Source organism: Capra hircus, chromosome 14 (assembly GCF_001704415.2).
Source record: "Capra hircus breed San Clemente chromosome 14, ASM170441v1, whole genome shotgun sequence".
NCBI lineage: Eukaryota > Metazoa > Chordata > Mammalia > Artiodactyla > Bovidae > Capra > Capra hircus.
Window position 1 is genome coordinate 36743926 of NC_030821.1, and position 27003 is coordinate 36770928.

General features: G+C 40.1%; 1 protein-coding gene and 1 long non-coding RNA gene across 2 annotated transcripts in view; one reads left to right on the forward strand and one right to left on the reverse strand.

Moving 5' to 3' along the window:
* The window catches only part of LOC106502867, a 323113-nt gene that overhangs the window by 295302 nt on the left and 808 nt on the right, over window positions 1-27003 (forward strand). Inside the window, exon 3 of the long non-coding RNA XR_001919135.1 lies at window positions 2422-2537. This is a non-coding gene — a long non-coding RNA (uncharacterized LOC106502867). The remainder of the gene's footprint in view (window positions 1-2421; window positions 2538-27003) is intronic.
* TNFRSF11B (TNF receptor superfamily member 11b) overlaps window positions 21053-27003 on the reverse strand; it is a 29536-nt gene continuing 23585 nt past the window's right edge. Inside the window, exons 4-5 of the mRNA XM_005689133.3 lie at window positions 24005-24229; window positions 21053-22275 (exon numbers count right to left, since the gene is read on the reverse strand). Of these exons, the coding sequence (XP_005689190.2) occupies window positions 21887-22275; window positions 24005-24229 (614 nt within the window). The 3' untranslated portion in view covers window positions 21053-21886. The remainder of the gene's footprint in view (window positions 22276-24004; window positions 24230-27003) is intronic.

Consider the following 27003-nt stretch of genomic DNA (forward strand, 5'->3'; position numbering starts at 1 on the left):
CTTACTCATTGTCATGTAATGACAACCTGGATGTCCCTGAGTCTTCACTGTCTTATAGGTATAAAAGACAGTCGCATAGGTTAGGCTGCAGTTTGCTCCCTTGATGTTATTCATTATTATGAACAGGTGCTTGGTCTCTATTTTAAGTCCCCCTGATTTTTCTACTGGTTCTCAGAGAAGCCCCAGGCCTTGTCTTCTCTCATTTCCAGTGTTTATGTGGGCCATTGCCTGCCTTTCCATCATTCAGCAATAGACCCCAATGGCTGCTCCATCTCAGTTCCTCATGACACCACCCACTCCATGCTGGCTGTGGCCTCCGCATCCTTGGACTGAAGCCTCCAGCCCCCTTATGAGCCTCATCTGGGAAGTATCAAGAGTAGTAGCAAAGACAATTGTCTCTATAGACAGAACCCCACATCTCAGATGTGTGATTTGGGCAAGTTGTTTAACCACTCTAAACCTTAAATTTCTTCCCTGTAAAATGAGAATAACTAGATTTCTATAATCTCAGGATTTTGAGAAAATAAGGTAATCCCCTTAAGCTCTCAACACTTCATTCCTGGCACATAGAAAATTCTCAATAAATGCTCACCATTATTCTCACCACTTCTCTCTGTATTGTTATGATACTGGTTTGGACAAGCTTCATTTTTATTTCACCACAGCACAGCTTAGACCAGTTGATAAGGTTTCCATGACATGGCTGATGTCTCAGGGATAACTGAAGGGGATTAAAATCTGGGAAAGTACTATTGCTCTTTAATACAAAGGCCCAGAGATAATACAACCAAGTGCATTCTTCTTCTGTAGTCCCTTCCAAGTGCCTCCTTGCATTCCTACTGGTGACTGTCTTTCTGGGTCAGAAGATTTCCTCCCTGCACATTCAGAAGAGTGTCCTTGAGCCTATCTAGACTCCTTTGAGTTCAGACTCAGAGGTCAATTTTGCATTCTCGGGTTCATTTTCTTTTCTACTCCTTTAGAAGGGAAGCTTTTTCCTACTCAGGAGTATCACCTTACCTTGAAATGAGGACCAATGTCTCTTTCCCTTCCCAGTCTTGCTCCAGGATTCACTTTCTTTTTTTGTGCGATGGATAAGCCAACCCTGGATCAGTCATTATTCAGTCTCTATAAGGTTCATGTGGTGATAATCACTCATAATAATAATAACAATAGCAGTTAAATTTTCTCATGTTTCCTTCACCCTTCTGCCCCTGAAATATTTGTAAAATATGTTTCTTTTTTTTAAGGAACCTCTATACTGTTCTTCATGATGGTTGTATCAATTTACTTTCACACCAGCAGTGTAGCAGGGTTCTCTTCTCTCCACATCCTCTCTAGCATTTATTGTTTATAGATTTTTTTGATGATTGCCATTCTGACCAGTGTGAAGAGATACCTCAGTGTGGTTTTGATTTGCATTTCACTAAATATTAATAACCAGAGTAGGAAATGGCAACCCACTCTGGTATTCTTGCCTGGAAAATTCCACGGACAGAGGAGCATGATGGGCTACAGTCCATGGCATCATAAAGAGTTGGACACGACTGAGCAACTGAGCACAGCACAATATTAGTAATTAGTGATGTTGAGCATCTTTTCATATGCCTCTTGGCCTAATACAGTATTAGAAAGCAAACTATACACCAGTTTAAAAAAAAAAGACAAAATGGGAAAAAGGACACTAGTTATTTGAATTTAAATGTTTCACAATATGGTACTCTAACAAACTGTAAAGTCAAAATATATAGAGAGTCAAAAAATTAAGTAAAATACCATATGTTTCACCCTTAAAAAAGTAAAAAAAAAAGGTCTTCTTATTTCACTTTCTGCTTCAAAGTAGTTGTTGTCCACCCCCATCCCTGGCACTTAGGATACAAAATATATATTAACACATGAGGCTCTTTGTATGTGCTGGTCTTCTGAAATGCCCTCTGCTCCTTTGCTTTCTCAGAAAAGAGCACTCAACCTTCACGGCCAAGCTTAAACCTGACTTCCTCTCTGGATTCTTTCTAGAACCTGGCACCCATGTCCCCAGACATCAACCAGGTTCCCTGCTCCAGGCCCCAATGACAGTCTGTACATTTCTTCACCACCTCACGTCATACAATACTTCACTTCCAGTTCTGCCTCCCTCTTTTAAAGGGAGCTCTATTAAAGCACAATCTCTAATCACATGAGTGGCCAGTGAATTTACCTTTAATTTATTGAGTTCTTTTTCATCTACTTTTTTCTCTGATCCTTACTGAAGGTCTGCGAGATACGTAGGGCAAGTATTGCATGATCTCTGCTTTATAATATGAGAAAAAGAGTCCATAGCCACCCCATCTATGTGAGGGAAAAGGGAAGTAAACAGAGCCTGAGTTCTTTGGACTTTAATTCCATTGCCCCCTTTCACTACTTTTTATTGCTTCCTTTGAACAGAAACCAAACCTTGGTAGGAAAACGATAAGGTCCCCAGGAAGACAAGACCTGGACCCAGGAAGGGGAGATGGCAACATGCAGAGAAACCACACCTGCAGAATTACGAGGACTCAAAGGTAAGACGGAGTTGCGTGTGATGAGAGCCCTGGGTGTACTCTTTGCTGACTGGCTTTCAGACCTGAGGGAAGCCGCTCTTTGACTCAAACAAAGTGGATAGGAATGAGAGTGGGAGACACCACAGCAGTTTACACTTAGAATCCGGTCTCTAGCATCGCCTTGCAGAGTGTCCATCATTCCTTTTCAGCCACCCTCTGGATTGCTCTAAGTGACCAATAATTTTGTTAAAGTCTTCAACTGCTGGTAAGAGTCCTTTTTAGAGCTAAAAGCAAAACAAACAAACATGAAGCCCTACGGAGCTGAGAATAAGCTCTGGAGAGAGTGAGAGCATTGGAAATAGTTACTGGCATGAGGAAGGAGATCACAATGTGCCTTGTCTCCAACCCCAGGAGCTTGTCTCCTCAGCCACTCGCAAGTGCTGCGGCCGGTCTGAGCTTGGTGGGAGTTGGGGGGAGGGGGGTGCGGGGGAGGGGGTGGTTCAGGGGAGACGCCCGGGACAGGAGGGCTCAGAGCTATTTCAGACTCAAGGCCAACAGCCACGGAGACCTTGAGTTACGTCACCAAAACTGTCTGGACTTGAGGGCCCTGAAGCCAAATGCGGTTTCCAGAAAAAGGATCCGCCGCACATTTGGAAGCCCATCAACCGAATGTTGTCTCATCACTCTTATGCTTGAGATCTTTTCATTTGTGAAGAGCATATTATTTTGCTTAATTATGGGCTTTGAGGAGATGGCATAGAACAGCGGAAAAAGCATGAGCTGGGAGTCAGGAAGACCTGGGTCTGAATCATGGCTCTGCGGTCCACCGGCTGCCGGGCTCTGACTGGGGGCACCTCAGTCTCCTCGTTGTGAACTGAGAACATTCTTGTAATAACTACCCATCTCACAGGAGAGTTGTTAGGTTTAGATGGTTAATGTGTGTCGAGAGTCATATCGTGCCGCCGTTCAGATATTTAACGATCAGCAGCTACAATGAAGAAAGTGTCTTTTAACATAGTGACATTTGGCAAATGAGATTTCATTTTCACTCCAGAGGCGTGTATATGGTGGTGTGTTTTCTATATATATATGACTTCCTTCTGCTTGCAAAATGCTGTTTATATGAAATTACATTTCCCAGAAAGGTAGTACTGCTATTATTCAGTATCAAAATACCTCTCCAAATTCACATTTCCTAGGAAGTTGTCTCAGATGGAGCCTATTGGTGCCCTACTGATGCTTTTTGTTTTTTTTTTCCAGAACCTGGATATTTCACTTTTTTATTAATTTTATTGGAGTATAGTTGTTTACAATGTTGTGTTAGTTTCTACTGTATAGCAAAGTGAATCAGCCATATGTGTACATTTATCCTGTCTTTTCTTGATTTCCTCCCGTTTAGGTCACCACAGATCACTGAGTAGAATTCCCTGTACTGTATAGTAGGTTCTCATTAGTTATATTTTATACACAGTATCAATAGTGCATATATGTCAGTCCTAATTCCTCTGACCCCTTTTCCCCCAAATGTGTCCATATGTTCGTTCTTTACATCTGTGTCTCTATTTCTGCCTTGCAAGTAAGATCATCTATACCATTTTTCTAGATCACACATATATGCATTAATATATGATATTTGTTTTTCTCTATCTGACTTACCTCACTCTGTATGACAGAGTGATAATTCATTTTAAAATATTTATAGTTTATTTTGGAATCATCTATGGCATGACTGATTATCCTTTTCTTTAAAAAGGGTCACATTCAGAAAGGAGGTAAGATCAGAAGCCTTTATCTGCAAAACTCAGTCATTTACTACCTGATACTTGTCTCTCTATCTCAAGTATGGGGGTAATTATTTGACCTATGTGTTTTACAGTTTTTTTGTATTTTTTCCCCTGGCGGGGGAAAAATCAAACGAACTCATAAATGGGAAAGAATTTTAAAATTATAAAAGATATAAAAATTTAATTTATGATGTGATTTTTGCTATAGATCCCTTTGAGCATATAGGAAAATTCTCTGTGCCAAGGCCACCTCACTGATGCTATTGACTGCTTCATGCCTGGGTGTCACCTTGAGGTTACTTAGCACCTCTCTTTGCCACCGGATGTTAGGAGATTGAGTAACTTTCTTGAGTAATTGTTTCCTCTGACTCACATTCCTTGGAGTCCCCATAGTGACAGTGTACCACCTAGGGTGAGCAAGGAATTTCCTCTCTATGGTTGTTTAAGGACTAGCCCCAAATTTTCAACTTAGTCTTTGTTTAACACGTCTTCCAATACTACCTACCTGAGTAGCCACAGAACGAATCTGTGCAGAAGCCAGATTCGGGCTTGCTCATATGTATTTTGAGTATATTTTCTGGGAAGCACAGAGTCTCCACTTCCCCTAATGAGATTCTCTTTAATGAGATACTCATGTCTCCTTAAGGACCTAATTAAGGTGGAAGATCATAGTTACTACATGTCACTTATTGTTGTTTTGTTGTTACTTAGTTGCGAAGTTGTATCTGACTGTTTTGTGACCCCATGAACTGTAGCCTGCCAGGCTCCTCTGTCCATGGGATTTCCCAGGCAAGAATACTGGAGTGGGTTGCCATTTCCTTCTCCAGGGGATCTTCCCAACTCAGGGAAGGAACCCACATCTCCAGCATTGGGAAGCAAATTCTTTACCACTGAGCTGCCAGGGAAGCTAGTAAGTGCCAATAAATAATCCAGAGATAGTTATAGGTGTACTTGACTATCTTCTTTTCCTTACGTTACCTATTTCTTGTTTCTTCTTTTTTTAACCCCTTCCCTCTTTTATTCTCCCTGTACTACATTGTCTCCCAATCAATAGACTCACTATGGCATTCTTAGGTATATGTTACTACTTGCATTAGAAGTACAGTCAGTGCCCTGTGGAGGGTTCTGCATCCACTAATTCAACCAACTGCGATTTTTTTCAAGATTTTATTTTTTGTGATGTGGACCATTTTTAAAGTCTTTATTGAATTTGTTACAATGTTGCTTCTGTTTTATGTTTTGTTTTTTTTTTTTTGGCCACGAGGTTTGTGGGTATTTCCAACCAGTCCCTTCTAAAGGAGATCAACCCTGGGTGTTCTTTGGAAGGAATGATGCTAAAGCTGAAACTGCAATACTTTGGCCACCTCATGCGAAGAGTTGACTCATTGGAAAAACTCTGATGCTGGGAGGGATTGGGGGCAGGAGGAAAAGGGGACGACAGAGGATGAGATGGCTGGATGGCATCACTGACTCGATGGATGTGAGTCTGAGTGAACTCTGGGAGTTGGTGATGGACAAGGAGGCCTGGCATGCTGAGATTCATGGGGTTGCAAAGAGTCGGACATGACTGAGCAACTGAACTGAACTGAACTGACCTAGCTCCCCAACCAGGGATAAAATTCACACCCCTTGCATTAGAAGGCAAAGTCCTAACCACTGGATCACCAGGGAAGTCCCCCAGGTGTGATTTTAATCTGTATTTGGCTGAATCCACTGCACTGTTGGTTGAATTCATGGATGCAGACCCACAGATACCAAAGGGTAAATGTGCTATGCCATATTATGTTTATAAGGGATTTGAAGAGCCTTGGATTTTGACATCTGTGGGGTTCCTGGAAGCAATCTCCTGTGGCTACTGATATGTGACTATACCCAGAGCACAACTGTAGACTCTTAGTCCAGGTTCTAGATTCTCATCCCTTGCTGTGTATTGCTATTACCTGGAAAACTAGAAAACCCTGATGCCTTGGTCCCAGTTGAGTTTGCATCTCTAGGGGGGTAGACCCTGGGCCTGGTATTTTTAAAAAGCTTCCAAAATGATTCTAACATGCATCCAGATTATCCTGGTTAAAGATACTTGGAAAGCGAAGATATGACAAAGCTATACTAAAAATAAAATAAGATTTATGGCTTGAAGAGCTGCAATCATGTGGTTTGGCCACACTTGCTTGTTTCCTATCCATCAAATAACAAGTGTTTTTTTTGAGGACCACAAAAAGAGGGGCTGGTCATGCCCAGGCAAACCCTGTAGCTTGTAGTTTCCGAGATAAGGTGAATGGCCATGAAACACTCTTAGAGCTAGTATTGGTTGGGAACACACTCTGAGTCATGTGCTACACTAGACACTTTTCATGCATTATATCATTCAATGTTCTTAACAGCCCTGTAAGGTATTATTATTCTTCCCAGTTTCCGAATAAAGAAACATATAGATACCAGGTGATTGCTTAAATAGCTCAAGAGCTGGCCACTAATTAGAAGTGAAGCCAAAAAACTTGAATTTGACTGCTGTCTTCTTTTTAAGTTCACTGCAGCAGTAATTCCCAATCTTGGCTGCCTTATTAGAGCCATTGGAGGAGCTTTGTGGAAAAAAAGCAAAAAAGAATCCTTTGCTCAGGTTAACACCTGGACCAGTTTAATCCATGTCTCTTTAAGACTGGGATCCAGACATTAATAGTTTTTAAAGTATCACAAGTGACTCAAATGAAGTGAAGTGAAAGTTGCTCAGTCATGTCACACTCTTTGTGACCCCATGGACTATTCTGTCCATGGAATTCTCCAGGTCAGAATACTGGAGTGGGTAGCCTTTCCCTTCTCCAGGGGATTTTCCCAGCCCAGGGATCCAACCCAGGTCTCCCTCATTGCAGGCAGATTCTTTACCAGCTGAAGCACAAGGGAAGCCCGCAAGTGACTCAAATTACTGCTAGTTACTGGAGTGTTTAGCAGAGATTGATCTGATAGTTTTGTGAAAGAAGGATTGAAGTCAGCGAAGCAGTTACTAGGCAGATCATTCAGGAAGCTGGACAACTTAGGCTTCTTTGGATCTGAATTCTGAGTGGCAATGCTGGTAGTAGAAATGGAAAGGAGGGAATGAATCCAGGAAACCTGGAAAAGAAAACCAGCTCTAGGGAAATTAACCTACCTGAGAAGGGCAAAGGAAACACAGAGTCAAAGACAACTTCAGGTTTTTAAGTGTGGCAGGCTTAAAGGGTGGTTGATGGTGCCCATGGCAGAATTGAGATGCTAGGAAAGAAAACAAGTTTGAAGAGTAGGGTCAGGTAAGGTAGGGTATATAATAAAGAATTTTATGGCCTTTGTCCCAGGAGACTAAATCTTTGTACTGTCCTAACTGATGAAGAGTATCATTTTTATGCTTATAATGGGTTGCCCAAGAAGTTCATTTGAGTTTTTCCTTACCATCTTACCAAAAACCCAATAAACTTTTGGCCAACCCAATATAATCACAAATGTTAGGCTCCTAGATAATTTTAGCATAGAGGCTGGTTGTAAGATCAACCAACCATGTTGATTAGTGTTGTGACTTTGAGCTATCTTGACCTCTGGGACGTGGAAGAGGGCTGGAAACTGAGTTCAGTCAATCCTGCTCATGTAATGAAACCCCGATAAAAACTCTGGACACTGGAGCTGCCTAGCTGGTAAACACCTTATTCATGTGCTCAGAGGGTGATGCATCTGATTCCACATGGAGAAGGCATGGTCCTCCCAGGACTCTTGTAGATCATGCCCCTAAGAGTATTCTTTATAATAAACTATGATCATAAGTATAGTTCTTTCCTGAGTTCTGTAAGTTATTCTGGCAAATTATCAAGCCTGAGGAGGTTGTAGGAACCCATTCTTCATAGCCAGTGAGAAGTGTGAGTGGCCTGGGGACTCCCTAAAACGTGTGGCTAGTGGATGCCTCTGAAGCCAGTTCAGTCTTGTGGAGGACCTTTCCCCATAATCTATGAGGTCTGTGCTACCTCTGGCTAGTTAACATGAGAACTGAATTTCAAGACTTCCTTGGTGATCCAGTGGTTAAGAATCTGCCTGCTAATGCAGGAGACATGTGTTCGATCCCTGGTCCAAGAAGATTCACACACTGCAGAGCAACTAAGCCCATGTGCCACAACTCCTGAAGCCTGCCCGCCTAAAGCCCATGCTCTGTGATAAGAGAAGCCACCACAATGAGAAGCGTGCACACCACAACCAGAGAGTAGCCCGCGCTTGCTGCAACTAAAGAGAAAGCCCAAGCACCAAAGACCCGGTGCAGCCCAAAATCAATCAATCAATTGAAAAAGAATTTCTGTTCACCTACTTGGGCTGAAAACAGAATAAGTAGACACAAACACGACATAAATATCTGTGGCCAAACTCAAAATTGCATGAAACCAGTTTGCCCTCCACACTAGGGCAAGAAAATGCAGGAAATACTAAATACAGCTTTTAAATGCCCACTTCTTGATTCTTAACTGACTGCTCTCTGACTTCCCCAAATCTCTTTGGATCAGTATGATAAAATGAAATATCAAGAGTTTGAAAGACAAAATGGAGCTTAAAATCTATCTCCGTTACTCCCTTGCTATGAAATAGTGGGCATATAACTTATTCTCTTTTGGCCCTGGCCCTTTATCATTCGAATGGGAATATTAAGGGCTAATTTGTAAAGCCGTTAAGGGAATGAGCATAAAAAGATAAGATCTTGGCAAATGACAGATGCCCAGTGATTGCTATTTTCTTCTGTCCTTTAAGATTATTTCCAATTGGAATCATTCTTTGAGAGAGATTTTCCTTTACCCAGATTCATCAAAAGGAAGTCAGAGTGATTGATGTGGCTTCCCTGATCACTCAAAGACCTGTCTGACTTTGTGGCAATAGGCTAACTCAGCCTGTCAGCTGCCAGTGACTGGGTAGAGTTTTGTCTTAAAGAGAGTGTTCCCATAATTGTCCACCATCTCTGCTGAACACGTGAACAGAGAACATCTCCAGGGTATTTGCATCTACTCTCTCCATGGTGCCTGCAGTGGCGTGTATGGTATTTCTCACAAACCATCTGAGTTGCAGGCATTCTGTGTCTGTACTCTGCACGGCAGCGCTGTCATAAGCAGTCCAAAACTTCAGTGAAGCCCAGAAAGCCTAGGGCTCAAAATAAAAGCCAGGCCTATGGATACCTATGTGTCTCCTTAACAGCCTTCTCTTGACCAGCCTCTCTTCCATTTTGGGGGTGAAGTGGTTACAACTCTGAACCAAATCATCAGCATAGTTTTCTGGAGGAATGATCCTTTCTCATTTCCCTGGTCGAATGATTTCATTTCCCTGATCAAAATGATCACAGAGAATGATTGGGACCCATCCTTTGTGTGGAGTTTTAAAAAACACTTGTTTGCTCTGCCATGTACTGATAGAAATTTGCATGGGATATCCAGATAAGTTTCTAAGGTTTTAGTCTATGGATTATGCAGACAGAGAGGCTGAGCCCTAAAACAATCACACTGCTTAAGAGAAGAGACAGGATTTATTTATTTTTTACACAAATATTCGTAGAAGCTTTATTCTAATAGTCTCAAACTGAAAACAAGATGCGGAACCTATAAGATCTTATTTTTTTTTAACACAATCACACAAGGGAAAACAACCTTTTAATATTCAACACTTCATGCATTCTACTACACCTATTCAAACATCCTTCAGTTAGTCAAGAAATGAACTAAAAGTAAGAACACAAGATGACAGATGGTACAAAATTAGTGTGCACTAACTAAAACAAGATTGAGGGCAAGAGGAGAAAGGGGTGACAGAGAGTGAGATGGTTGGATGGCATCACCGACTTCATGGACCTGAGCTTGAGCAAACTCCAAGAGATAGCGAAGGACAGGGAAGCCTGGCGTGCTGCAGTCCATGGGGTTGCAAAGAGTTGGAGGTGCAAGTTAGCAACTGAGTTTAGTTGCTAAACTGAACAACAATCACTAAGACAAAATGAATAATTCCATTGAAGTAAATACCGTCATCATACATATTATTAAAGTGTTGGATATAATTCCTAAAATATTAGATGCACACAGTGAATATTAAAATATTTAAAATCAGGTGTGTCTTAAAGCCCCTTCCCTTTACTGAAGGTTTATTAACTCATGTGGGCCTGCTTCTGAGAAAGATGGCTACTTATTTTGAAGTGGAATCATCTCTTATATTTATCCTCAGATTCCATCAAGTTTTATTCTTTATAGAAAGTTTATTATGAAATTCTTTATTCTCTAAATGTGGCTTAGTCAATAGGGGCTATTTTCAATAATCAAGAAAAGATGTAGTACCAGTTATACCCAAGTGTGAGTGTGCAGGCTGTAGGGCGTTTTAATACCCAGTTTCAACTTCATAGTTTGGGTTTAAACAAATTTATTCTGGAGGCTTTAGCAAAGCTTGTTTCTCTTGCCATCTCCTCTTAGTGAGCAAATCCTGGATGCTTTCCTCACCACGAGTGCTTAATGGCAGAATACATCATGTCATCATCCAAGGCAGAGTTTTTTGAGTGGCATATTCTCCTGGCAGGAGGAAAAAATCTGATCCAGGTGCCACAAAAAAACAGATGGAATTTTCCATGCAAAACTATTAGTCTTGGATTGCTGGCTAGTGAATTTTGTTTTTCAAAAGTATGACTTTGGGCTCTTACTGTCATCCTATTTCAGGAGTGACGTTTGGCATCTTGAGCTAAAATCCAAAGGTGTAATCGAGATAGATCAGTGGTAGGAAGTAGAGGACTTGGGGTAGCTGTGACACACCCAGTCCATGTAGTAGGTTATAATAGAGGTCTCAATTTTAAAAATGGTGGATGTCAAGGGAAGTCAGCTGCTAGGGCTGTGAGGACTTAGTAAAATGATATAACAAGTGGATTAGGGAGAGTTAATGAATTAGGTTGTTGAGATTTAATGAGATGATGTCTGCTATGGGCTTAAGCTTAGGGCTGTGTTCCTAGCAAGTTCTTAAAGGGCATTTCCTGTGAGTTCTAAGGTCATTGTAGAAACAATAGCAAATTGAGGATAGATCAAGGATTTCCTGGCTTTTGGCTTTATAGAACATCATTTTCTCATCTTAGTTTTTAATTATTTTTTATTGAAGTATAGCTGCTTTACAGTGTTGTGTTACTATCTGCTGTACAGTAAAGTGAATAAGTTATATGTTTTTATATATCCACTCTTTTTTTTATTTCCTTTCCATTCAGGTCACCACAGAGCATTCGGCAGAGTTCCCAGCGCTATTCAGCAGGTTCTCGTTAGTTATCTATTTTATGCGTAGTAGTGTCTATATGTCGATCCCTGTCTCCCAATTCATCCCACCCTCCCTCCCCCGACTTGGTAACTGTAAGTTTTTTCTCTACATTTGTGACTCTGTTTCTGCTTTGCAAATAAGTTCATCTGTTCCATTTTTCTAGGTTCCACATATAAGGGATATTATATGATATTTGTTTGTCTCTTTCTGATTTACTTCACTTCATAACATTGTTTTCTAAGAACCTAAATGGACACAAATCTTGGGATAACAGGAAAGCATGTCACAAACGATAGAGATTATTATTACTATTGCTGTTGTTATTATCACCATTAACATCAGTATCAAGAGGTAGTTGAACTGTCCTTTGATAAGTGAAATGATAGATACCTACACAGTGATTAAATGCACTCAGAGAGGGAAAGCTAGTTGTTTCCCATGTCATCAGAGAAGCACAAAGTTAAAGGAGCATTGTAGTGGAGTTCTGAGTCTTAGGAGCTCTGAGTTCTTCCAGCTGTGCAATTTGATTGGAATCCTTAACAGTTAGAATACAGTCATTTCCAAAATTGCCCAATAAGAATTCTAGCATCAGCTCCTAACCCACGGAATCAAAGTCATCCTGAAAGTGTGCTGGGAATGTGTATTCTGAATAAACATCTCACGTGATGCTTATGATTAGATTATTTCTGATAAACACTGGGTTAGAACAATCTAGAAGGGCCCACCTGCTCTAAAATTCTAAGAGTTTCTATTAAGGAAACCTTTTTTCCCAGTTGCAATTTCAGAGTGAAAGCTCTTAAGTCCTGCAATTGTGTTCTGTTGGCAGGGTGGGTCCATGTGTATATGTTGTAGGGAAGTCACTAAGCAATAAGATTACTTTTAAAATAATTAAATTCGAGGTCATCATTCCCTAGGATGGTTTAGAAATGACTGGACCACGACACGAGAGGTGAACAGATGACCTCGTGTTGTCTCTTAGAAACCTATGATTCCGCAAGGATGACACGGGTTTCATGCATGATCTGTCCTGTTTACCCTCTCTTGTCTGAAATCAGTGAGTCACGAAAAACCAAAATTGCTACAGAAATGTCAATTTGGAAGACGTCTTTGTGTTAGTTAGAAGGATTTTTGTGGAAATATGACTTAAGATTTTGTGTCTCAAAAGATGAGGTAGAATTTCCCTGGAAAAAGACTCAAGAGAACCCAAGGAAATGGGAGATTTATTTTGTATTAAATACTTGGAAAAAGCCAAGAATCTCAACCCATTAGTCATAACCAAGTGTCCAGTGATGGTGCTGTTCCTCTGATGACTCTTGGAAAGATGGAAGATGCTTTAATGTGACCTCCTCTTCCATTCTGGGCTCCCAGCCCTCGTCTGTGTTGTCTATTTACTTCATGGCTGAAATTGTTCTAATAGTCAACCCTTCTGCTTTCATTGTCTCTAGCCTATTTCTGCTCCAATCCATTCTCTACGCTCCTGCCAGAATAATCTTGTAATGCTACCTTGCAAACATCAATACCTTTCTTAAAACCTCAATGGCTCCTATTGTGTTTATATGTAAATATTATAAAACTAAAGATTCTCGCGAAGAGTCGGATACGACTGAGCGGCTAAACTGAACTGAACTGAAAGATTCTCAGATGGATAAATACTCCTAGTCATTACTGTTAGCTCCTCAAATCCAAACAAATTTGTCCAGTGTTTAGGGACCTAAATAAGGACTCCTGCTTATGAATGACAGAAACTGGCTTGAGGGAGAAGGAAAAGTCAATGGTTTACAAAACTAAATATCAGGAAGAAAAAATGTAGCTAGAACCAGAGACTTAAATATCATTAGGATTCTCTGCCTATCTTTTCTCCTTAGTTCTCTCTGTTAGCTTCTGCCAGCTTAAAAAGGGTACAACATGAGAGTTTCGAGTTAAGTTTTATTTGGGGCAAAATGAGGATTATAGTCTGGGAGACAGCTTCTTAGATATCTCTGAGAAACTGTTCCAAAGAGGCAGTGGGAGGTCAGCATATATGTGGTTTTGGTGAAGGGGGAGTATATACAATCAAGCACATATTTTTTACCAAAGACTTCTTCTAGTCTCATAAAGTTTACTGCTAGTCACCAGGAGCAGACAACACCATGAAGGATTTTAGCGCTTTTCTAGACATGAGGAGATACGAGAACTGGACTCATAAAATCATCTCTTGAAAATATCTGACTATCTGAAGACTTGTTCTGCCAGTGTTTTCCAGAGCACAGAGTGCCTTATTTCTTCTCTCCAGCCTGAACTCCTTTCCAGGGGGTGTTGAAAGTCAGCATCTGCAGCAGCACTTGATTTAATCCTTGTAGAGATAGATGGCAAGTGCTCATGCAAATGCTAATTTGTAGTTGACACTCCCTTTCTCTGTGACCTCTAGTGGCTTTAGGTTTACATTTTTATAGTTATTTCATTGGACAGAAAAAAATATTCAAGTCATTTCAAATTACAAATCCTGAAGAAGATATATCTTTTTGAATACCTTGGGATAGCAATGGGGAAGCGTAGAGGTTGAAAGAGAAGGAATTAATATCAGCCCCCATTGGAACTACATGTAGAGTTAGGGGTAGGGTGGGAGAGAGCAGTTCCTTAAAAGAAGGAGGTGCTTATCAGACTAAAATGAAGATTTGGGGGTAAATCAAGCAATTTTTTCTAGTGCTAGCACATTGAGGGTTAAAATAAACTTCTATGAACATATTTAATGCTTCTCTTTGAATTTTTATATAAAATGACGTAAGTATAGACAATGTTTCTTCAACACGTTATGTATCTTTTGGCCTCTATGACTTTCACAGTACAATTTCTTATATCTCATATATCCTACCTTTTCTCTCTGCTTAGATGTGGCTACGTGACCTAACTGAAGTTACTGTTTCTTCTTGGCTTTCTTTGGGCTTCAAAGGTGACATGTGATGACTATGCTATGTTTATACAGTTCAGTTGGCACTTAGTGTATCCTGTCTGGTATTAACAGTTACTCTTTCATGCATATATCCTGTCTTCCCTAATAGATTATAACCATCCTCAGAACAGATATATTTAAACTCAGTTATAGATGATTACTGCTGGCTATTATTACTGCTAAATCCCTACTTTATGGTTTCCTAGATGTGAAGAGAGAGGAATTTGTCAAACAACAGCAAGAAGGTCAAAGAATGAGAATACAGTTGCTTTCAGTATCAACAACTTATATTAATTGAACTGATAACACCCACTGTTATGAACTTTGATCAAGGAAAGAGCATGGTAGAAGTTTATTCCTCAGTGAGTTTGGGTATCAATTTAGGAAAGGCTATCCACTCCAGTATTCTGGCCTGGAGAACTTCATGGACTGTATAGTCCATGGGATCATAAAGAGTCGGACACGACTGAACATCTTTTACTAACTTAGGAAACATCTTCAAATGTTCTCAGTATTTCGAAAGGAGCTAGTTCCAGGGCTAGTTCCATGGGCTTCCCATGTGTCTCTGTGGTAAAGAATCTGCCTGCCAATGCAGCAGATCCAGGGGATTTGGTTCCATCCCTGAGTTGGGAAGATCTCCCAGAGTAGGAAATGGCAACCTGCTCCAGTATTCTTGCCTGGAAGATTCCATGGGCAGAGGGCCCTGACAAGGTACAGTCCATGGGGTTGCAAAGAGCTGGATGTGACTGAGCACGCATGCACTTCCAGGGCTATTTCTGCACTGGTAAGGAAGAGTGTGGAGTTCTCTGTCTTTAAAGTCCTTTTTTTCACACTCATCTCTATACCTGAATGTAAATACCTCTCTGTTTGACAGGGACAGTTTCAAAATTAGCAAATTAAAACAACCTAAGTCTACACTCTTGAGAGTAGTGATGGCCTGCAACTTGTGTAAACCTGGGTATAAAGTATATTGTGTTGAGTACTCTAATTTGGAACTCAAATATTTTTTCAATAAGTTAACACATTAGATTTTCCTCATATGAATAAAATACTGAATGTATCCTATTGAATTAGAGGCTTAATAAAATAGATAGGATAGAAAAACAGTTTTGTAGATTAAAACTTCAAGGAAATTTTTCATGACATGTGTAGAATAAGTATTTCAAAATTGTTCCTTGGCCTGAATCTTTTTTCCCCCATTATACTAATTCATTAAAACTGCTTCACAACTTGTGTAAGTTTCTACATGGACAAGAGGAGATAGTGGGACTGCACTCACAAGGATAGTTTTAATTCCCATCCAGTCTTTCACATCAAGTCTTTAAACAACAAAATTGACCAAGTTTTGACTTCCTCCTGGGAAGAATGTGTAGAGCTGAAGGATGTAGAGAGCTGGAGTGAGTGACATTCTCAAACTTACGATGAAAAGGAACCAAACTAAATTCAAATCTCAGACTTAAAAAAAAAAAAATTTTGGATGTACAACACCAAGAGTGAACTCTAAGGCAAACTATGGACTTTGGGGGATAATGATGTGTCCTGATAGCTAAGGAAAGGGAACAGGAGAAGGGAAAAGTCTATTCTTGGGACAAAGCACAGAATTAAGTACTGAACCCAGAACTGCAACCAGGGAGCGGCAAGAAAACCGAGAAGGCCATACACCCCAGGGACACAGCTATGTTTACAGGCCTTAATGAGAACACCACCAGCTGTGGGCTTCCCTGGTGGTCCATGGTTAGGAATCTGCCTGCCAATGCAGGGGACATGGGTTCAATCCCTAGTCCAGGAAGATCCCACATAACCATGGGACGGCTAAGCCTGTGTGTCACCACTACTGAAACCCTAGAGCCCATGCTCTGCAACAAGAGAGGCCACTGCAATGAGAAGCCTGCACATTGCAATGAAGAGTAGCCCCTGCTCACTGCACCTAGAGAAAGCACAGCAGCCAAGACCCAGTGCAGCCAAAAATAAATAAATAAAAATAAGGAAAAACAACAACAACAACAACAACACGGTAATGGTACCTCCCACCCTGCACTGTGAAACTACGACACTTCAAATAACAACAGGAAAAATACTTCTGGGCAAGGGTTTTTAGAGGAATAAGAATGTGCACAGAGAACCAGTTTGAGGCACAAGCTAAAGGGAACAATAGGAACTCAGGATCCTACAGCCATTGCTTTGATGTACATCAGCCACCTTAGAAATAGGTATCTATAGAGATTTGAAATCTGTGTTTCATGGCGTGTAATCTAGCAATAACAACAACAAATCACAAAACTAGTGCAGTTACTAACTGGATTAATGGAAAGGCTTCCTTTACAATTTGAGCAGAAGGAAAACAGTGCCCATGACAGTGGAACTGGAGAGGTTAATTTTAAAAGTGCACCAAGAACTTATACAAGTCAACATCTAAAAAAACCAATCAGTTAAAAAATGGACAGAGAACCTGGATAGATGTTTTTCCAAAAAAGACATACAGATGGCCAATAGACACATGAAAAGATGCTCAACATTAATAATCATCAGGGAAATGAAAATCAAAACTTCAAAGAGTTTTGATAGCCAGTCAGAATAGCTATCGTCAAGAGAACAAATAACAAGTTTTGAGGATGTGAGGAAAGGGAACCCTTGTGCATTATTGGTGAGAATGTAAATTGGTGCAGCCACTATGCAAAGAAGTATGCAAAAAATTAAAAATAGAACTACAATGCAATGCATCAATCTCACTTCTGGATAGTTTTCTGAAGAAAACAAAAACACCAATATGAAAAGATACACGCACCATATGCTTATCACAGCATAGTTTAAAATAGCCAATCTATAGAAGCAACCTAAATGCTGTCCATAGATGAATGAATAAAGAGGATGTGGTGTATATATGCAATTAAATATTATTCAGCCATAAAGAAGAATGGAATCATACCATTTGTGACAACATGGATGAGCCTAGAGGATAATATTCTAAGCGAATTAAAACAGAGAAAGACAAATGTCATATGATTTCACTTATACGTGTCATCTAAAATACAAAATAAATGAACAAACAAAAAAATAGAAGCAGAGTCATAGACACAGAGAACTAACAAGTGGTTGCCAGAGGGAGAAGTATGGGGATGAATAAAACAGGTGAGGGAGGCTAAGAGGTCAAATTTCCAGTTACCAAACAAATGAGTCACAGGGATGAAGTATACAATATTAATAATGTGATATCTTTGTATGGTGATAGATGATAACTAGACTTATCATGGTGATCATTTTGTAATTTGCAGAAATATCCAATTTCTATGTTGTATACCAGAATTAATATCATGTTGTAAGTTAACTGTAATTCAGAAAGAAACACAGAAATTCACAGGAAAAGAGATCAGATTTGTGGCTACCAGAAGCATGGGGTAAGAGGTAGGGGGACAGGGAATTGCTTGAAAATGGTCAAAAGGTAGAAACTTCCAATTATAAATAAGTACTAGGGATATAGGTCTAACCTGATATCTCAGTTGGTAAAGAATCTCCCTGCAATGCAGGAGATCCCTGTTCAACTGCTGGATCAGGAAGATCCCCTGGAGAAGGGATAGGCTACCCAGTCCAGTATTCTTGGGCTTCCCTGGTGGCTCAGAGGGTAAGGAATCTGCCTGCAATGGGGGAGACCTGGGTTGGATCCCTGGATTGGGAAGATCCCCTGGAGGAGGGCACGGCAACCCACTCCAGTATTCTTGCCTGAAGAATCCCCATGGAAAGAGGAGACTGGCAGGCTGTAGTCCGTGGGGTTGCAAAGAGTCAGACATGACTGAGCGACTAAGCACACACAGAACTGGGAATGCAATGCACAATATGATTAAATAATTAACACTACTGTATATTGTATATGCAAGTTGTTGAGAGAGTAAATCCTAGGAGTTCTCATCACAAGAAAAAATATTTTTTCCCTTTTATTTTGTATCTATGTGAGATTATGTGTGTTCACTACACTTGTGATAATCATTTCATGATGTATAAGTCAAATCATTATGCTGTACACCCTAAACTTAAAGAAAATAAAGACTGTGTGGTATTGGTGAAAAGACAGACTGATAGATAAATGGAATAGAATGGAGTCCAGCAATATACCCACAGAAATATAATCAACTGATTTGTAACAAAGACACAAAGGCAATTAAATAAAGAAATGCTAGTCTTTTCAACAGATCCTATAGGAACAAGTGAATGATCATATATCTGAAAAAAAAGGGACTTCAACATATGTGTCACATTTTATACAAAAATTCACTTTTATCAAGGTTCATATCAACAGTAGTCATGCTGATATCATTTGCCCCTGGTATGATGTAAGAAGGACAATTACCTATGTGATATTCTTCCCCCAAATCCATAATATCATCTGCTCATGAGAAAACAGACAGACTGAAATTAAGGTGTATTTTACAAAATAGCTTACTGGAGATATTTTATATAATATTTTCAATGATTCTGTAGGTCTAAAATTATTTCAAAATAAAAAGTTAAAAAAAAGAGAGAAACTGACATGAATTTACATATTATATTTCCCTTGGAGGAGAAGCTTGAGGCAGACTCAACCCAAAGGAGCAGGCAGGGAGTCCAATCAAATTAGCACTTAAAGGATTTATACTTGATGCCATTAAACTTCCAAACGTTTCTTAAACTTAACTGATATGTATGAGGCCATTTCATTTTCTGTGCACAAGAACTTTGGTGGAAGAACTGGCGCTTCTGAAGGCAACAAGCTGGCTGTTAGTTAACCCCTGTCTTCCTACTTATGCCTTCAGCACTTAATTTCCACATTTTCCACTCCCAGGATTGCAGCTTGGAACTCTAATTCTCCAGGCTTGAGCCTCTTGACTTTACCTCTGCCATTTATTTCCCCAGATTTATTAGCTTGTGTGACATTTAGCAGGATCTACCCTTCTGTTAAGGGCTTCCCTGGTGGCTCAGTGGTAAAGAATCCATCTGCCAGTGCAGGAGATGTGGGTTCAGTCCCTGGGTCGGGAAGATCCCCTGGAGAAGGAAACGGCAACCCACTCCAATATTCTTGCCTGGGAAATCCCATGAACAGAGGAGCCCGATGGGTTACAGTCCATGGGATCACGAAAAAGTTCAACACAACTTAGTGACTAAACAACAATAACCCTTCTGTCAAAGCAGCCATAATGATCTGATTTCACAAAGGTAAGGTTGACCTACATTAAGGTTTCACTTGTAATGTAGGTGTTGCATTCTAAATCTTAGTAAAGTGCCAGAAAGAGATATGCAGACTATGAAAGGATGAGGTGTGGACCCCATTCACAGTGATATCCCCTTCTTGGGAACTGAAGCTGATGAAGACAGACCCTCACTGGCCATGTATTTACACCAGTCCCTATTTGAACAACCAGAGTGTCTCTGCTAAGAATTAGAAATTTGAACTAAAAGATACAGAAATATAAGACTAAGAAAGTGTAGGAACTTCTGCCACCCAGGGGCTCAGAGATTTCTTAATTCTACTGTTTCTGAGGCTTAGATACAACCTGTAATAGTACCTATGGCTGTTGTGGCAAATTACCACAAACTGGATGACTTAAAACAACAGATGTGAATTCTCTCATAGTCCTGGAGGCCAGAACTCCAAACTCAGGATGTTAGCAAGGGCGTACTCCCTACAGAGGCTCTCAGGGAGAAAGTGTTCCTCTCTTCCCTAGCTTACGGCTGTTTGGCTTGAAACCACATCACTCCCATCTCTGCCTCTGACTGCACATTGTCTTTCTTTCTGTCTTTCTGCTCTGTGTCTCTTATGAAGACATTTGCCACTGCATGCAGGTCCCACTTGGATAATCAAGGATGATTTTCTCATCTCAAGACAACTTAATTACATGTACCAAGAAAGATGATTTTTCTAAAGCACATTGACAGATTCTGGAGAATATGGTATAAACATAGTTTGAGGTGGGAGTACCATTCAACCAAATACATCTCCCTTCCGTTTAATGTTTTCTTAAATTAAATAGTGCCAGTTTCTACCGCATGCCTGCTTGCTCAGTTACTTCAGTCATGTCGGACTTTGTGATCCTATGGACTGTAGCCCACAAGGCTCCTTTGCTCATGGGATTCTCTAGGTTAAGAATACTGGAATGGGTTGCCATGCCCTCCTCCAAGGGATCTTCCTGGCCCAGGGATCAAACCCACATCTCCTGTGTCTCCTGCATTGGCAGGCAGCTTCTTTACCCACTGAGCCACCTGGGAAGCCCACACGTTTTTATCACTGGCAACCAAAAGAACTTATGTAGTTTGGTCTCTTGATGCTAGTGGCAGCAGTTATAAGTGGCTTGTGTCATCTGTTTATTAAACTTGACTTCAGAAATTCTTCAACTTACGTGTAGTAAAAACTACATTGGAGCATGTTAAAAATGCAGGTTTCTGCCCTCCTCCCTAGAGTTTCTCAAAAAATTGGCCCAGGAATCTGCATTTTTAACAGTGTTCCCAAATGGTCCTGATGATGAAAGAAAGGGAAAATTGTGAACCTCGGATCCATTCATGTCCCATTCAAATAAAAGCAAGAGGAGAAGCAATGAAAAATAATTTGAAAACTTTAATTAATGATGTTGTTTATGTAGTAAAAACATAAAATCTTTTAAATAAGGTACATTCAATTTCTCAGAGCATCTAATATTCAGATAACTTATATTTCATACACTTTCCAACATTAAACAATTGACTACATAATGTATTTTCTAAAAAATGGTATTACACCTTATACAGGTAAAAGTATATTACAAAAATACTCTACACAGGAAGAATGGCAGTACCTATTAGGAAATGCTACAAACATTCTGTTAAAAATATATATTTTTATCTCTTTTGTGTATCATAATAATAAACAGAATATATATATTTTTCTTTCTAAAATTAAGTCTTACACAGTTTCCCTTCAGGATGGTAATATGTACAAACCTTATATCTGAATGAATATAAATAGCAAATACTATAATAGTGTTACAGATATATTAGTAACTTTTACAGAAAACAAATGGCTTTTAAATAAAAGCCTCTAGTACAGCTGAAATCTCAAAGCTATTTAAATTAGACATTCTGATATTTAGTAAGACACAATGGAGTCTCATTTCTTATTTCCAGTTGAATTACTGCAAGCAGTAACAAGAGAAAATAGAGTCAGTAGATACTGGACCAGATGCGTCAGCTGGATAAACAATTTGGGGTTTATTATACTTTGGGGGAGAGATAAGCGTTCTTTCTCCACACCATAGTTTCTTTTGGGCCCTGGGGTCAAAGCCAGTCCTTGGTGATGAGAAAGAAATCATTGTTCCCTCCTCAAGAGCCTGAGAAACAGTCTACTCATTTATTAGATCTGGTCCATGGTGAGAAAACGGCTCTGTGACCATTTCCGGTTATAAGCAGCTTATCTTTAACGACTGGACCTGGTTTCCTATCATTTCTAAAAATAGCTTCCGATATAACCTGTACATGGTGAAGCTGTGAAGGAACCGGATGGTCTTCTTCAGACTCTGAATGACAGTCTTGGGGAAGTGGTGCGTCTTCAAGTGCTTTAGGGCGTGCAGCAGGCCCTTGCGGGTGTCCTGGTCGCCATTTTTTATCCTCCACAGGCTGAGCAGCTTCAGGAGTTGCTCACTTGATTTGCACGTCTTCACTGTTTTCTCAACGTCTTCTGTCGTCACTTTCTTCCCCGGCAAGCTTTCCATCAACTTTAGAAGCTGCTCAAAGGTGAGGTTCATGTGTCCAATATGCCTCCTCACGCTGTTTTCACAGAGGTCGATATCTGAATGAAGCGAAAACACAGAGACATTCATTCACATAGTCTATCTAAAGCTGCTATAGAACCACCCCGAGGCAAAAGGGAGTTCCGCAGCATTTCATAATTTAAAGGCTGACCTCCTCCTTTCCTTTGAGGGAGGGCTCAAGTCACGCTAGTTATTTCTGAGAACTGAGTTCAATATTATTTTGTGTTACGATAGAATAATATGCTTTCTGTATTCTCTGCCTCTACCACAGCTTTGTGAAAAGCCCACATTTGGAAAATAACAGTAAGAAACTAGAGACACATTGCTCTCAGTTTTCTAAGAAAATCTGAAGCAATGAAAAGCGTAACATTTTAGAAAAAATACAGTTAGCTATTTTGTAATATAAACTTTCATTAATTGATACCAATATATGTGCTATTTGAAAAATTAGTTGCTTCAAATAGTCTTTAATAAATAGCACCAGAGGATTATCAGCACACAGGAGATCTGAAAATCCAATAATTCGATGCCAAAGAACAGTAGGATACAGATGACCTACAGAATATTTTGGTAATGAGCTAGGACATAAACATAGATGGAGTAAGTAATGTTTCTGTTGATAGCATGAGTCATTTAGTATCTGTCAGACCTAAGGCAAGTCCCCTCATCTTTCTGGGCTAAAATGTCTTCATTTATAAAACAGGGAATTCGGTCCCATCCAATTCTAACTGTCTCTGTTTCCCTACTTCCCTTCCTTTCTGCCTCAGGGCTAATTATACTTTCAAAGAATGCATTTTGTTTGCCAAAAACAGAAGACAAGTTTACTCTGCACAAGTGAAAGCATTCAACTGTCCTAAAATCTGTTGCCTCAGTTTCAGATGTTTGAGGCTTTAGAGTTGTGTAGGATTCCTCAATCATTTAACTACACATGAAGAGCAGAATGGATTTCTCATTAACATTGCATCATGAAAGGCACCTCCCCCAACCATTTTTTTCCAGAATGTCCAATGCTAATTCAAGTCAGAACTTTCTCTTCTGTGTATCCCAAAGCTTATAGTACACTCTGGATGAAACTTACTTCCTTTTCCCTTCTGTATTTATTCACTCCCATCATAATACACACACACACACACACACACACACACACACACACACACACACAGTTTCGAAAGGAGATTCTTTACAAAACTAAAACATGAGAGTACTTGGATTTAAATAGCGCTTTTCTCCAAGAAGCTCAAACACTTTAAAGAACTTATCTCATTAATCCTCATGACATGTGCTATTAAAATGGTAATTTTAAAATAGACTGTATTGTGAGGATTAATGAGAGGATACCTAGACACTTAGAGGCTCTCTGGAGAGAATTACCAGATAAATACTACATAGTTTCTCGGTAGAATTGTGAGGTAAGATCTAAAATAGTTAAAGAACTTCTAGATATATCAGACAGGATGCTCGTACAGCTGCTAAGGGATCCAGAGTCAGATTTCCTGAGGTTTATTCCTGCATTTGAAATGTATTTTCCCTCCTTCTAGAGAGACAATTGAAAAATTGGAGAGTAGAGAAGGTGAAAATAAAACCCCGCATGACTGATCTAGGAACAGCTTCTCCTCTATCATTTGAAAACTATTTCAGTCCAACAATAATTGCCAAAGGGAAACAGCATCCACACAACTAAACCAACAGGTACATAGTCTCATTTCTGTTGTATGATGAGCAGGTGTTCTGATTTCTGTTTGAGTTGTTTAGTTCAGGCTACCATACCTTGGATGATCTTCTTGACCATATCTTGATCTTTGTTTTGATGCTTCCATAACTTCAGCAGCTGGAAAGTCTGTTCTCGTGAGTTGTGTCGCTGTTTTATCCTCTCTACGCTCTCTGCATTTACTTTGGTGCCAGGCAGATTGTCTACTAGGACACTGAGCCAGTTCGGGGTAAGCTTTGTAGGAACAGCAAACCTGAAGAACGCCTCCTCACACAGGGTCATGTCTAAAAGGAAGGTGGGAAGATTAACTAATAATTAACTAATAATTAAGAAGATTAACTAATAATTTGGGCTTCCCTGGTAGCTCAGATGGTAAAGAATCTGCCTGCAATGCAGGAAGCCTGGGTTCAATCCCTCAGTAGGGAAGATCCCCTGGAGAAGGGAATGGCAACCTACTACATTATTCTTGCCTGGGAAAATCCCAGGGACAGAAGAGCCTGTTGGTCTACAGTCCATGGCATCACAAAGAGTGGGACATGATTAAGTGACTCACACTTTCACTTTCACTCAATAATTGGATTCTTGGAAATCTAGTGGATAATAATAATAAGAAGAAGAAGAAGAAGGAAAGGGAGAGGGAGATAGAGAAAAAAAGGACAAAAACCAACAAGGTTGTGTTTTCCAGAATATTGCATGTTAAAATAAAAAATTTTAATAAAATCAACCTTCTATTGCCTGGTGTTAGTGGCAGATTGGTTCCAAATAGGAAAAGGAGTACGTCAAGGCTGTTTATTGTCACCCTGCTTATTTAACTTATATGCAGAGTACATCATGAGAAATGCTAGGCTGGAAGAAGCACAAGCTGGAATCAAGATTGCTGGGAGAAATATCAGTAACCTCAGATATGCAGATGACACCACCCTTATGGCAAAAAGTGAAGACGAACTAAAAAGCCTCTTGATGAAAGTGAAAGAGGAGAGTCAAAAATTTGGCTTAAAGCTCAACATTCAGAAAACAAAGATCATGGCATCCGGTCCCATCACTTCATGGGAAATAGATGGGGAAACAGTGGAAACAGTGTCAGACTTTATTTTTTGGGGCTCCAAAATCACTGCAGATGGTGACTGCAGCCATGAAATTAAAAGACGCTTACTCCCTGGAAGAAAAGTTATGACCAACCTAGATAGCATATTCAAAATCAGAGACATTACTTTGCCAACAAAGGTCCATCTAGTCAAAGCTATGGTTTTTCTAGTAGTCATGTATGGATGTGAGAGTTGGACTGTGAAGAAAGCTGAGCGCTGAAGAATGGATGCTTTTGAAGTGTGGTGTTGGAGAAGACTCTTGAGAGTCCCTTGGACTGCAAGGAGATCCAACCAGTCCATTCTGAAGGAGATCAGCCCTGGGATTTCTTTGGAGGGAATGGTGCTGAAGCTGAAACTCCAGTACTTTGGCCACCTCATGGGAAGTTTGACTCATTGGAAAAGACTCTGATGCTGGGAGGGATTGGGGGCAGGAGGAGAAGGGGACGACAGAGGATGAGATGGCTGGATGGCATCACTGACTCGATGGACGTGAAGCTGAGTGAACTCCGGGAGTTGGTGATGGACAGGGAGGCCTGGCGTGCTGCGACTCATGGGGTCGCAAACAGTCGGACACGACTGAGCGACTGAACTGAACTGAACTGAACTGAATGGCAGATTGCCAATCCAGCTCGGTCCAATGAAATATTCTTTTAGAATATTTTGGAGGGGAAGAGTTTACAAAATGTCTAATAAGAATATAGTATTGCTATAAAAAATTACAGCAAAAATTCTATTACTTAGTATAATATTAACATATCTTAATGTAACTATTAAAAATTCTGTTGCAGGTTTACCTAATATCTAAAAGTTACTTCAAGACCAATGTCAAATCATTGTCTTTAAGAAAGCCTGAAAAGTAACCTGAAATAGCATATTATTTTCTGCACACACACATACACATAGTACCTTTGGGAACTAGGATGGATACAGAAGTATAAGCACACATTAAGTGGGAAAATAATCAAACACAAAAACTTGTCATTTAGAAAAAAGGTCCAATAAGCTGAGTGTCTGGGTAGCATTAGTCTGTCCTAGGGATTAAGAGTGTCTTTGGATTCATTAGGTCTGGGTTTGAATCCTTACTCTGCCATTCAAGTTCATACAGTAACTTGAACAAACTTCACAGTGTTTTTGTAAAGATTAAAACCCATATAGCAAAAGTGTCTGGCAAATAGTAAGTGTTCAAGGAGTGATAGAAATAAAATTATAAATGGATTAAAGAGAATGTTAAAGTTAGAGGTCACTCCTTTTACCATCCCTCCTCACATTCCATCATTTAATAAGAAAGCAGACAGCATGAATGACTTAGCTAAGATTTTTATAAAACAGAAAAAATGTTGGAACCAGGCTTAAATCTTAAATCTCCCAATCCACGTTGCTATGTTTTGTATACGTCTGCTGCTGCTGCTGCTAAGTAGCTTCAGTCGTGTCCGACTCTGTGCGACCCCATAGACGGCAGCCCACCAGGCTCCCCCGTCCCTGGGATTCTCCAGGCAAGAACACTGGAGTGGGCTGCCATTTCCTTCTCCAATGCATGAAAGTGAAAAGTGAAAGTGAAGTCACTCAGTCGTGTCCGACTCTTAGTGACCCCATGGACTGCAGCCCACCAGGCTCCTCCGTCCATGGGATTTTCCAGGCAAGAGTACTGGAGTGGGGTGTTTATATACATCTATGTTGCACAAAAAGATGTTTAAAGAGAGTCAAGCTGATTAAATACTAAAAGGTCAGTTATCCTTGGTGTGATGAGTCCTTGGTAGGAGGTCTGTCATTAGTGTGGTGGCAGGAGTGACAAGATGAGGACACCTACCTGATTAGCATCATCACCGACATGGGGTACACTCAGATACCTTGAACTTGGAGTTAGTGACCCTTCCTGAATAGAGTTTAAGACATATACAGGAACTCAGTACTTCTGTGCAATAGATGCAGCAATACCACAGGTAACAAAGCCAGTATTGCCTTTCTAATTTGTC